The sequence below is a fragment of the Podarcis erhardii genome (genome assembly GCF_964252035.2).
Source record: "Podarcis erhardii genome assembly, chromosome: 11".
Taxonomy (NCBI): Eukaryota; Metazoa; Chordata; class Lepidosauria; order Squamata; family Lacertidae; genus Podarcis; species Podarcis erhardii.
In genome coordinates, this window is record NC_138501.1 from 41,641,218 (window position 1) to 41,655,366 (window position 14,149).

At 42.9% G+C, this 14,149-nt stretch overlaps 1 protein-coding gene and 1 long non-coding RNA gene across 2 annotated transcripts in view; one reads left to right on the forward strand and one right to left on the reverse strand.

The window, feature by feature from the left end:
* SLC1A3 (solute carrier family 1 member 3) overlaps positions 1-7,894 on the reverse strand; it is a 37,028-nt gene extending 29,134 nt beyond the window's left edge. Inside the window, exons 1-2 of the mRNA XM_081881531.1 lie at positions 7,674-7,894; positions 5,761-6,047 (exon numbers count right to left, since the gene is read on the reverse strand). Of these exons, the coding sequence (XP_081737657.1) occupies positions 5,761-5,941 (181 nt within the window). The 5' untranslated portion in view covers positions 5,942-6,047; positions 7,674-7,894. The remainder of the gene's footprint in view (positions 1-5,760; positions 6,048-7,673) is intronic.
* A 4,247-nt stretch (positions 7,895-12,141) lies between these two features.
* LOC309352906 lies at positions 12,142-13,888 on the forward strand. The gene is made up of 2 exons (XR_014161467.1): positions 12,142-12,368; positions 13,482-13,888. It is a non-coding gene; the product is annotated as an uncharacterized lncRNA (long non-coding RNA).
* The last annotated feature ends 261 nt before the right edge of the window (positions 13,889-14,149 follow it).

The following is a 14,149-nucleotide window of genomic DNA, read 5'->3' on the forward strand; positions in this document are numbered from 1 at the left end:
ATGATTCTGTTGTTCACTGCTAGACCAGACAAGATAGAAGAATCATTACAGGTGGCAGCTACAGCCTCATCACAGCAGAACTGCTATCCCTTAAAGCATCTGCAAAATGAAGTGCCCCTTGCTTTAGGTGCTTCAAGTTCTATGCTACCATTGCTGCTTGGTGCTGGGTCTAGCCACAAGAACATGAGACTTTTTGCTATACAGTGGTACCTCAGGATACATATGCTTTAGGTTACAGATTCCGCTAACCCAGAAATAGTACCTCGGGTTAAGAACTTTGCTTCAGGACGAGAACATAAATAGTGCTGCGGTGGTGCGGCAGCAGCAGGAGGTCCCATTAGCTAAAGTGGTGCTTCAGGTTAAGAACACTTTCAGGTTAAGAACGGACCTCCGGAACAAATTAAGTATGTAACCAGAGGTACTACTGTACTGATCCTGCTAGTCACCATGGATTAGCAGTGGCTGTAATGAGGATTGCCTGGCTGAATATTTACATAGTTATCATGCTGCTGGCACTCACAATTCAGATTGCTCATCACACACGGCATCTTTGCTTCCATTTTACTGTGCATTTATGAAACCCACCAAAATATTCCTTATATGAGAAAAATCTTTTCATCCTGATGTTAACCATTAGGTCTCCTCCTCCTCTTTGGTTTTGCCTGACGGTGCAAAGTGCCCTTAACTCAAGCTCAGCCCTCTATTTAGAAATAGCGCTCCTCTGTGAAGTATAAATATCCATCCTTTCCCTCACCACTTCTTTCCAGTCTTCATCCCTTCACCCCAAAGAATCATGACCAGTAGGAAAGGTTCTCCTTTTCAGAAAGGAATTCTCAATGCTCTGCACCGAGGTTACAGAACCTGTGACCCTACAGAAGCTGTTGGACTCCAACTTCCATCATCCCTGACCACTGACCACAAATCTAAGGCTCATAGGAGCTGAGTCTAACACCACCTGATGGGCCGCGGGTCCCCCATTCTTGCTCGATGCATTCCTGATTAAAATAGACAATATCCATGCAGAAAGAGAGAGAAAACCCAAACTCATAGGATTCCAGAAGATGACAATGTAAGATTGCATTGCAATTGGCGCGGTTGATCCTTTTACTAAACGTCCATGGTACAAAATTAGATATTTTACAAGTGAAACAAACTAAATTAGTCTGCAAATCAACATCTTAAGACTATCATATATTGCTGATTGGACTTTACTACACTATTTTATAGTGTCTGACCAGTGTCTACACTGCTATGTTTTAGACCTATGCTTCAAGCTTTCTTATTCATGTAGGCTTTCCCTGCCATAGTTGCCCATGCTGTTGAAGATATTTTGCTCTTTTTCCGTATTGTATTTTGCATATACCGTAATTCCAGGTTTTAAAATGCACATTGCTCATGTATTTTAAAACGTTAAGCGGTATAGAAATTCCAACAAACAAATAAATTCAACAAATAAGTCCTTGTATCAGAAACATTCTTTTTCTCGTCTTCTTTCTCCTTCTCTTTTTCTTAAAGAGGAGGAAGATTTCCGCAAAATTCAAAAGTTAAATCACTGTATAGGCACTGCTACTGTATGGATCCCGCCCCGCAAAGTTAAGTTACTTAAACTAAGTCCTCCAGTGAACCATTTGAAGAAGTGTTTCTGTGAGATTGTATGCCAAGACCTGTGATTCTACCAACATCATTCTGGTTTTTTTGGGGGGGGGCACTAGGAAGGCTCATTTCCAAATTGTAATAGACATTTCAGAATATGTTAGCACGCTAGAAAGATTGCACATCAAAACTTCGAATGCTGCAATTCAAGGTTCCATGCTGTCCAATATGACTGACAAGACAGGAAGCAGCTCATACGAAATCATTCCCAGTGGTTTCTCAAACATGTACAATGTCGCTTTCTGTTTTACTGCGACCAAACAAAACTAGCTGTTGGTTCTGATGTTCAGCTTGCAGCTTGGTTCTGGGGAAAACAACGGCTCATCCCACACCCCATACAGAGCTTACAGAATCTCTCTTTTTTTGGGCGGGGGGAGTGCACAGCAGGTGAATCTAAGTTATCCTTAGAGGAACTGGGCATGAAAGGACTTTCTTTAAGCGAATCCACCTGTCCTTTTGGTTCCTTTTTATAATGCAGAAGGTTTTGCCCATTGAAGCTATCACCGCTAATTCTGTAGCCACTCTTAATAATTGTTGGTATAGATTTCCAGACAATTTTTGTGATTGCTTAGAGTTCCACAACAAAATGTGTGTGTGTGTGTGTGTGTGTGTGTGTGTGTGTGTGTGTGTTAGATAATATCCATCCATTAGTCTATGATTCTATACGGGGACCAATCTAAGGGCATATATATGTGATGGTGCTAGATTGAGAATCTGTTAAAACCATGCAAATCTAAGCCTATTCAATGCCCGAAGAGAGATTTCCTGAAAGGCGTGTGAGACAGTCTTTGCATTCTGAGGGAAATGCAATTCTTAAAATTGCTCACCAATATTTTTTTTTAATGAAAGGTGTATCCACATAGAAACAATTAGGATTCTGATGGTTCCATTTCCAATACCTAAACAGTGACATCCTGTAGACCTTATTTGCAGAATAGCCTTACATAGGTCTATTCAAGCCCCACTGAATTCAGTGAGGCACGTTCCCAGGTACAAGAAGAAGAGACTGCAGATTCAGGCCAATGGCCCATCTAGTCTAGCACTCTGTTCCCATAGTGGCAAACCAGATGCCAGTGGGAAACTAGGGAACGGGACCCAAACACAAGAACGTTCTCCACTCCTGTTGTTTCCAGCAACTGGGATTCAATGACATTACTGTCTCCAACCATGGAGGCAGAGAAAAACCATCATGGCTGGTAGCCATCAATAGCTGTCACCTCCACAAATTTTCCGAACCCTTTTAAAGCCATCTAAGTTGGTAGCTACCATGGCCTCCTGTGGGAACAAGTTTCATAGTTTAACTATGCACCACATGAAGAAGTATTCATTTTATTTGTGCTGAATCTTCCAATGATCAGCCTCATTGGATGTCTATGTTCTAGAGAAGGGGTAGCCAACTCCCAAGAAACTGCAATCTACTCACAGTTAAAAACTGGCAGTGATCTACTCCCTTTTGCGGGGTTCGGGTCAAAGTTGTTTAGCTTTTCTTAGGTGGGGAAGCCCTGTTTTTGTGGGGTTCAGGTCAAAGTTGCTTGAGGGGAGCCAGTGATCTACCAGCGATCTACCAAAGATGTCCAGTGATCTACTGGTAGATCACGATCTACCTGTTGGACGTGCCTCTTCTAGTCTTATGAATAGGATAACCCCCCCCCCCATTTTCTCCATGTTATGCATCCTTTTTATAAACTTCTTTCATGACACCTCTTACTTGCCTTTTCTCTAAACCAAATCAAAACGTCACACACACTGCAATCTAGGGGAGTCACCCTATCCCCTTGACCATTTTGGTTGCCCATTTCTGAACCTTTCCCAACTCTACAATATCCTTTTTGCGGTGAGGTGACCAGAATTATAAATAGTATTCCTAGTGCAGCCACACCATACATTTGTATAACAACATTATGATATCAGTAGTTTTATTTTAAATTCCTTTTTCTAATTATTCCCAGCGTGGAACTCTTAAGTCATTCACAAACAAGTTAAAAGAACAAGTTCCAATACCCATCCTTGGGGGTACTAATTTTTCTACATCCCTTCGTTCAGAGAAATGTCAATTCATTCCCACTCCCTGCTTCCTGCTTAACCAATTCCTGATCCACAGGAGGACCTCTCCTCTTTTCCCTTAATTGCTAAGCTTACTCAGGGGTCCTTGTTGAAAACTTTTTTGAAGTCCAAATACATTATATTAACTCTAATCGGTTTGTGAGACAGGTTCAGGGCCAGAGGTTTTTAGCTTTACTTTTTCCTGAAGTACCACATCCTCCCTCGAAGACATAAGCTTCCTCTTGGGAGTCCAATTTGTTTCTTAAGACGAATCGTGGCATAAATTAACTAGACGTTTTCGCTTGGAAGCCCAACTGCATTGGTTCACACCCAACTGGGCCATTAAAATGTAATGACGAAAAGGGTAGAAAGCTTGGGACACAATCTGCACGTAGTGCAAACTTTGGGAAAGTGGTCCGGGATTCTGTGCATCTTCTCACTGAACCAGACACCCCTATTAATATCCTTGTGAAATTCCCACAGGAATATATCCATGATGTGCAATCTTTGCAGAGGTTTGGGAAGCAAGCTGGGTCAGCCTCTTTCGCTGTATTCGGCAGCCTTTCTGTCTTGCTTTTAATAATAGCCAACACCTGATACTCTCCAAAATAAAGAATGCGACTCTCTAGAGTGCAAATGATTTTTGTTTGCAGAAAGCAGAACCCCAGAAATCAAATATTTTCATACACACCACACTTTCGTGAATTCTTTTCTTCCTATAAAAATATTTTCTCACAAAAGGAACCCGACAGCGATGGCTCAGAGAGCTACTTTAGGCGTGCCTAAGGAGTTGGACGGGCCTGGTGGGATCAAAATGGTTTTTCATTTGAATGGTGGATGAGAATGCTGTATCTTTTTAATGTTTCAAAAAGAGATTTGCCATGAGGCAAATGGGGACTACCAGCCCAAAGTCTCCTTGCCTTGTAAAACTGGCGACCACACAGTTCTGTGGATTCAGGCCACTATAAATTCTTATCTGAAGGTTTTTTTTAAAAAAAAATATATATATATTTGGGTGGATTGTAAACACAGCAAGGAAAATTCCCAAGCCAACTTTTTTCTTTCATCTCACCGGAGATATTCAAAATATATAAAAAGTGCAAACATTTCCCTAATCGGCTTTGTAAACAAAACCCAATCAGGTTACCTTCCATAACCATTGTGCAGGTATATATCTTAATAGCTACTGAATTGCACGAGTAACACACAGATTTCTAAAAAAAACCCCAAAACCAAACAAACCATAAACTCCTGACCTTGGCTTTGTGGCTGTAATTCTTTAACTGTGAGGGGGGAAATAGCTTAATACTGAGGCTGTTATGTTCTCATTTTTGGATCTTGACTTTGTTCAAAATTAAGAGACACTGGAAACTTTGCTCTAAGAGCTACCAACTGGAATTTAAGCATGAACACCAGCAAAGGAAGATCAGCCTGACCCAAACGGTATAACAAATGCTTATAACTCAACACTTCGTTCTGGCCTCAAGTAACTGATTTCCTCTCCTCTACCTTTCTTTCCCTTTACTCCTCTTCCCTTTTGAGTCCTGCCTTTTTAGATTGCAAGTCTCATGGCTGGCCTCTTTCACTCTCTTTTTATTGAAGTGAGCTGCTTGGGGAGACAATAGTTGTCTGAAAAGGTCTGAGAAGCAGGATAAAAATATAGTAAATAAATACGTAAGAGAAACACACCCTTGGGAAATTGCGCTGAGGCAGTAGCCAATTTTCTTTAATTGTTAAGACGGATTAAGGGCTCATAAAAAGCTGCTTCTAATTAAGGGCTTTTTTTTAAAGGAATCAGTAAAATAACTCAACCATTTTCCTTCTGATTTAACCCCCTTTGAGCTCTACTGATTTAAAACACGGAGCAGTGCAACTGCAGTCAGAACTGCAAACCTGACCACCAACAGGGAAACTTTCACCAACTCCTGAACAACCCAGAGTGTTTGGATAGAAAACTTTCCAAGCCGGCAAGTTCTTCTCAACGGGAAAGAAAGTGGACAACAGCAACCGCTCTGTCCAAGTGATGTTTTTTCAAGATTTGTTGCCTCAGTCAAAATTACTCACCGACAATGACAGCAATGATGGTGAAGAGCACAAAAAAATTCCTCAGTAAGTAACTTTTGACATCATCCTTTGTGATGCTCTGCACTTTCTTCTTTGCCAGGAGAGTACGTTTCCGGACTCCTTGCTGAATGCGCTCCATCTTGTTGCCTGACCTCGTGTCTTCACCGTTACTTTTAGTCATCTATAGCTCACAACGCCTCTACTTTATAGATTTGCTGCTGTTAAAATCTCTGTGGTGGGGAGGGGGGGTGAAAACTCCTTTTCCTTGATCAGTGACAACAAAAATCCTAAAAGAGAGAGAGAGAGAGAGACTGAGAAAGCAGAGTTTTCAATAACTGCCTTCAAAACCATGCAGTAGAAACCCAACTTTCAACTCTTTTATGCAAACATTTTTTAAAAAACAAACAAACAACAATAATAAAGGCATTGTAGTCAATATCAAATAATTTACCGGTACATCACAACATAGCAGAATAGAGTCACTTGTATGAAGAGGGGCGCGGACACAATCCAGCTATTTTAGGGCACAACGGTATGCGTGTTTATTCAGATATGAACTGCACTGTGTTCATTGGAGCTCAGCTAAGCAGCATATTAAAGCATCCTCAAAGTTCCAGTGCTTAGATTAAAGAACTGGTTTAGCACCCCCACTATAAGCAACAGGACTTAAATTTGGCTGCGTTGCGTCAGGATATCTTATGGTTGCTTTAAAAATCTATTTATTTCAGATCAAATTACTTATTATTGTTTATTGGGGGGAATCATACCACACTTTAGCCAAATTTCACAGCTTTTGTGCAAATCATTTTTAGTTCTCTGCTGACAGTATATGAGTAATTTTCATTATCTTGTACATGACACCAAACAAAAGCATGCAATCCATTCATCTGCTGTATTTAAGGTTGCTCTTAGACATTTTCCCACCCACAGGTATGCTGTAGTCTGCATATCAACTCAAAACAGGACAAATTAGAGTTTAAACCCCTATTAGAGGGACACTGCTTGCTTATTACACATTTACACTCACAAATACTAATATTTTGCTGTACTGCAGCCCACACATCCAACACCTGATTCTAAAGGTGTGCGTGATTGGTTTGTTTTTTTAACCTTTGACTTAAATCCAACTTCACCTTCCACGTTTGATCATAGTATTTAAGACAGCTGTTCGTGTCTCCCACTGCAAAAGTTATGAGGCTGACTCACAAAAGATTAGAAATGATGAGAAGCTGGGCACAGACAACATGATTTTCCAATTGTATCAACTGCTTAACATCTCTAGTAGCTGCTGGTTCCCAGCTACCGCAAACCATAGAAGTTTTAATAAAGTTTCTCACAAGTACCCGCTGAAACATTCATCCTCTCAGCCACACTGAAATATTAATTTCTGCATTATTTAGAACAAATTAAAGTTTCCCACTGTCAGCTGGTTATGGAAAGATATCGTTTTGGGGCAGGGAAATCCTGTGCAGAACTATTAGTAAGGTGTTTATTTTTTTAACCAGAGCTGCAACCCTAGACACCTTTTTTTGGAAACAGGTCCCACTGAACTTCGGGGAACTTACCTTTCCAAGGCGACACTTCACAGGTTATTACGCTGTTAAAGAAACAGTCGCTCTTCTCCCGCATCTCCCAAATCAGGAGCCACCCCCCAACCTGTCCGTATCCATACCCAGGGTGCAAGGAGTACCCCAAAGGAAGACAGCATCCACTGAGGCAGGAAAGGACGGGGGGGGGTGCCAAGGGGAGAGGAAGGCGTATGCAACTGGAGAAGGGATAGCACAGCGAGACTCTTAACCTCGGGGTCGCGGGTTCGAGCCCCACGTCGCGCAAAAGATCCCCGCACTAAAGGGGCTTCGGACTACACGACCCCTTTGCAACCTTACAATTCGAGATCGAGAGCGCGCGCTCACCTTTCCAGACTCCGAGCGAAGCGGGCGGGAGGCAAGAGGCGAGATTCCCTCCGGATCGAGCGGAGTCCACGAGGGGAGGGTCGGAAGCTGTCCGGGGAAGCGGGAGCGAGAAGGTGGGCCGGGGCGCAGGCTGGGACTCTGCCGGAGGCAACTTAGAAGCGCAGCAAGTTAAGGAAAGGGGAGGAGCCGCGCCGGGCAAATCTGTGTGCGCGCAGGCGGCGGCGCCGAGGGGCGCGGGGAGGCGAGCCTGGCGAATACTGATGAGCCTCCGCGCTCCGCAGTCGGGGTGGCTTTCCTTTGTGCGCCCCCCGCCCCACTTTTAGGCCACTTTCACGCTTTGTCAGTTCAGCTTCCTTGGAAATGCAAACTCTGGATGGACCTGGGAGAGAATGGCGAGCGCGCAAGCCTCTCCTCTTTCCTTCGTCGCCTTGCCAAACGAGATTTCTGGGTCTCCAGATAGCGTTATGCAGCATTATATACATGCATCTATCCTTTTAGGATAAATAATAATAATAATAATAACAACAACAATAACAACGTGGTGCAAGTGTGCGCTCTCTTTTCAAGCCTTCCTGTAGGAGGTCAGGAAACGTGTTGGTATTTTTATTTGTGTGTGCGTGTGAAATCAGTGCTCTGTGAAAGCTGCCCCAGAGGGCGATGAACCTGTCTGCGATTTCTCAGGAGTGAGCAGGACCAGGACAAGGGAAAAGTCAACAGAAGCACAGACGGCTCTTCTTCCTTTTGGTCTCCCTGCCCTCTCCCGTGACTCGTCGTTACGCTGCATTCAAGACAGGGCTTGTTCTGTCAACGTTTTCTTTTAAAAGCCTCCCGAAGCAAATTCAAGCCCAGCCGAAACTTTCAGCGCTTTAGGAAGGCGTGAAAGGTAACGAGGGAAAGGACAGCTGCTCCGAAGTTTCTCGTTTGCTTTAATTTACTGCGCACCCAGGATGCAGACTTCCAAAGAATGAGCGCGTTTGAAGATGCCGAGTGAGACGTTGCACAAAGTTTAAGAGGAATGCTGGTGGCTCCTTCAAGCCACTCATAAGACATTTCCATATTTATTTTTACTCTCTGAGTCATGGAAAAAAAATGCATACCTCTATAACTGCAAACTTCTTCCCTGGGCCTGAGGTCACGTCCATACCATACATTTAAAGCACTCTTATATCACTTAAGAAGTCATTGATTCCCCCCAAAGAATCTTGGGAACTGTGGTTTGTTAAGAGTGCTGACCTCAGAGCGCTATATTTCCCAACATTCATCACAAACTACAGTTCCCGGGCTTCTCCACGACTGCTAAAGTGATATAAGAGTGCTTTATGTAAGAACATAAGACTAGTTCTGATGGATCTGGTCAATGGCTCATCTGGATAAGTATCCTGTTCTCACAGTGGCCAACCAGATATTTATGGGAATCCAATAGGCACCAGCACTCGCCCTTTCTGCAGTTTCTGGCAACTGGTATTCAGAAACATACTGTCCCCAATCATGGAGGCAGAGTATAGCCATTGTGGCTAGGAGCCATGGAGAGATAGCCTTACCTGCCCTGAATTTCATTTATTAAATTTGCATGCCTTTCACCAGTACAGTGGTACCTCAGGTTAAGTACTTAATTCGTTCCAGAGGTCCGTTCTTAACCTGAAACTGTTCTTAACCTGAAGTGCCACTTTAGCTAATGGGGCCTCCTGCTGCTGCTGCGCTGCCGGAGCCCGATTTCTGTTCTTATCCTGAAGCAAAGTTCTTAACCTGAAGCACTATTTCTGGGTTAGCGGAGTGTGTAACCTGAAGCGTATTTAACCTGAAGCATATGTAACATGAGGTACCACTGTAGTTCTCAGCGTGGTTCACAAAATAAAGATATAAACCCAAAGCATCCAAATTAGAACGAATAATCTGTGCACATGGTTAAAGATTTGAAGAGAGAACAATTTTTGGGGGGAGGGGCTAAAGGGGAGGGAGGAAGGGAAAAAAATTAGGATAAATGAGTATGGACAAAAGAATATACTGTTATGCATAACTAATAGGAGGATTTTGATGCATGTTATTGTTAGATTTCCGACTGAATGATTTTTTGTAAGTTATTCGACATCCCTGGATGCAAGTGTGATTATAAAGAACGGAAAAACAAAAATAAATTAAACAAAAAACAAAATATCAGTATAATGAATCCTAAAATAGCAGTAGACATATTGCCAGAGTTTTGTTGTTCGCAATAATAATAGTTCAGGTAGAATGTATATTGCAGATCAGGAAAGGTAGCACTAACGTCAAGAGGATGGCAGCATAGTTAATGGGCAGAGTCAAGGAAGGTAAGAGAGGGAAGAAGGGTTCTCTCAGTAAATGGAAATCTTTAAATCTGTTTAAGCTATGTTGGGGGCCATTACTACCTCTTGTGGGAGCAAATGTCATAGTTTTACTATTTTATTTATTTATTTCATAACGTTTATATACCACTTAACAGTAAAACAAAAGCAAAAAACCCCAAAGCAGTATGCACTGCGTTAAGAATTACTTTATTTTGTCTGCCCTGAGTCTTCCATACTTCAGCTTCACTGCATGTCCCTGAGTCTTATAGAAGAACATTATGCATGAAGTGAAGAAAGTGGATACGGAGAAGTAATTGTACACGCCTCTATCATGTCTAAACTCAAAAAGCCCGAAATGTTGTAAGCTTTCCTTATAGGGAAGGTGGTCATTTTGATTGCCCTTTTTCAAACCATTTCCAATTTGCCCAGTGGCTGAAAGTCACTGACAAAACAACCCTAGATATGCCTACTTAGAAGTTCAATAAGGTTCATTCCCAGGTAAGGGCACAGGATGCAACCTGAGTGTCTGTCCAGAAAATAATCAAACTGAATCAGAACTGGGGTAGGTGTGGGGCCAGCTCTATCGTTAGGCAGAGTGAGGTAGCTCAGGCATCAGCAAAGTGTGTGTACTATGCGGATAGCTCTGCATGGCAAAGGCAAGCCTCATATGTGCTGCTGTGTTAGTGTTGAAGTCAGATTAAATGGCTAGCCCAGTTGGCCTCTGTATATAGAATTTTGTGTATATAGAATGTCTCAGACTGGTTTGTTACAGATAAGACGGTGAACTATGGAGGATGTAGGAACCAATCAGAACGGACAGCAAAATCAAAAAGTGCCACATGAATTTACCAATAGATGGAATGATATTAGACTAGGAAGCTAGCAAACAGTACTTTTCGCTAGCAGTCATAATTGAAATTGGAAGCGTGCAACCCACTGAAAGTCTGTAGGAATAGGGATGATGGACCAGTAACACTCTAGATCTTGTTGGACTCCAAGTCCCTTCATCCCCAGCCAGCATGGGTAATACTTAGGAATGATGGGAGTTGTGGGCAAACAACTGCAGGGCCCCATCCCTGTGCTATAGAGGCACCATTTGAATACCCCCCCCCCAATAACCTCTACTTGTTTACCATACCCAGATGATGTGGCCAACTGATCTCAAGTTTAGTATGGAATATCTGCATGTTGACTGTGACACAAGGTGGACAAATTTGAGACAAATCTGTTGAGAATTGCAGTTTATGCATGTAATGGTGTGAACTAGTTAGAGTGGTGGAGGGGGACTCAGATTCTTCATGAATGCAATTTGTTTTTTTGAGCAGCGACAATGTTGTGTATGTAAAGGACACAAGTCATTTAAACTACTCGGCCAAAAAGGGAAAAAGTTCATTGTATGCAGCGCCTGATGTTAGCATGAATTTGCAAAAATACACGTTTATGGTCACAGAATCAGTAATCACAGCAATCAAGACATATACACATCATTTGCAGCAATAATTCTAATTTAAGAGTGCTCGTAGCTCAAAGTTGCTGTTGTAGTAATGACTGTTATAGCTACTCTTTAGCATTTGGACATTTCTTTGGCAGGAGGGGAGATATTGTCTATTGTGGTGAAAGAAACGAGCTCTGAGAAAATATGCAGATTTGGTAGCAAGGGAAAATGCAGCTTCAGGTTTTGAAAACAGGATGCCAGAAAGTCTTACATGCTGTGTATGCAAACTGCATGTATACACATAGCCTGGTCACAATGGCTGAGGTCATTACAAGCCACTCCATTATGTGGTTTTCTATAAAATACCACACTGCTTTAGATTATCCTTGGCAAGTATGCACCCAGAATATGTGGTAGGCAGACTTTTAGAAAATACTCTTGTTATGATAAGGGAGGAAAAAAGTGTATTTTTCGCTCTATAAGACGCACCAGACCATAAGACGCACCTAGTTTTTGGAGAAGGAAAACAAGAAAAAAAATATTCTGAATCTCAGAAGCCAGAACAGCAAGAGGGATCGCTGCGCAGTGAAAGCAGCAATCCCTCTTGCTGTTCTGGCTTCTGGGATAGCTGCGCAGCCTGCATTCGCTCCATAAGATGCACACACATTCCCCCTTACTTTTTAGGAGGGAAAGAGTGAGTCTTATAGAGCAAAAAATACGGTAATTCTTTCATGGACCTGGTAGACTAGTCTGTAGGACAGCAAGATCTTGGATGACATCATCATCATCATCATTTACTTATTTACTTACGTACTTACTTACATACTTGTACCTCACTCATCTGACTCAGTTGCCCCAGCCACTCTGGGTGGCTTCCAACAGAATATAAACACAAGAAAACATCAGACATTAAAAGCTTCCTGAAACATGACAGCCTTCAGATATCTATGGAAGGTCGTATAATTGTTTATCTCTTTGACATCTGATGGGAGGGCGTTCCGCAGGGCAGGTGCCGCTACCAAGAACGCTCTCTGCCTGGTTCCCTGTAACTTCACTTCTCACAATTGAGGGAACAGCCAGGAAGCCTTCAGAACTGGTGTCTGGGCTGAGTGATGGGGGTGGAGATGCTCCTTCAGGTATATCGGCCATTTAGGGCTTTAAAGGTAAGCACCAACGCTTTGAATTGTGCTCAGAAACATACTGGGAGCCAGTGTAGGTCTTTTAGGACCAGTGTTATACGGTCCTAGCCCCTGCTCCCAGTCACCAGTCTGGTAGCTGTATTCTGGATTAGTTGTAGTTTCCAAGTCACCTTCAAAGGTAGCCCCATGTAGAGCACATTGAATTTGTCCAAGTGGGAGATAACCAGAACATGTACCACTCTGGTGAGACAGGTAGGTAGGGTCTCAGCTGGCGTACCAGATGGAAATGGTAGGCAGCTGCCCTGGAAACATAATTGACCTGCACTTGGTTCCCCATCTGTGGAAGCCTCTTCCCAGGGAAACTGGCTTAAAAATACACCATCAGAGATGCTTCAGTGAAATGCATGCCTTCTTCCACCATAGCAATAGTGAAATTAAGTACGTAAACTCTGAGGAAGAAGCAGAACATGCCTACATTTTAAACTGGAAATGGGGGGAAAGTTCTTAGTTGTGCTAAAAGGAAGCGGTGCCAAATCTTCTTGACATGGCGACATCCCGTTCTTAGGAGCGAAATGCAAAATAGCCCTTAGTCTGCTTAATGTACTAAAATTGAAAAGAGCCTATGAGAGATGAGACAGGCACCTTAGAAAACAGAATTTAAAAGGCAAAGCAATGCAGGGGAAACAAGAGACAAGCTCATTAAAAGTGTTCTATGAAAGCTTGGCTCCAGAAAACCCCCGTCTCCATCCAGTCCTGTCTGCCACCCAGTGTTAGCTGAAAACTTGTGATGTGTTGGCAAGTGATCTTTGAGTGAATCCCATTGAGCAGTATTCCGGACTCACTCTATTCCATACGCTGGGAAATTCCCCCTCCCCGCCCATTGAAAGCAGCCATTCATATGACTCAGGTTTCTCTTTCCTTTCTTTAGAACCAGAATTCAACATCATTAACAAGGAGATAGGCCTACATATGGAGGAAGAAGCAGTTGCCAGAGGGGAGACAAGCATTTCCTCTGCATCAGACTGGTTCTTGAATGAGTCAGCAAGCCGATGAACTAGGGTTCCACACCTCCAGCAAATTCTCATCAATGGGAAATGTCCAGCTTTCATGCACGGTCTCGATTCCTTTGTTCCATGTGACCCCCATGCCTGGGATTGTGTGGGTGGCAACAGCCAGAGCCAAGCATCAGTTAGATGTGTGGAGGAACCCTTCTGTGGGTTTGCTTCTTGAGTTCAGGAGGTTCTGTATGAGAAAGTTTCCCAACCATTGTTTTGCAGAGGAAGCTCTGCTGCACCGCAAGTGAGTCTGAAATGATTGCATTGAGATGCAAATGAACTTTGCTTTGAGTTTCTTTTTTTAAAACTTTGGACACCCACAGAAATGATGTTCAGATGCTGCATACATGTGGATGGGTGGGCTACTAGCCTAGTAGTCATATAGAAAAGCCTTCACTGCTTTGTTGTTGTTTAGTCGTTTAGTCGTGTCCAACTCTTCGTGACCCCATAGACCAGAGCACGCCAGGCACTCCTGTCTTCCACTGCCTCCCGCAGTTTGGTCAAACCCATGCTGGTAGCTTCGAGAACACTGTCCAACCAT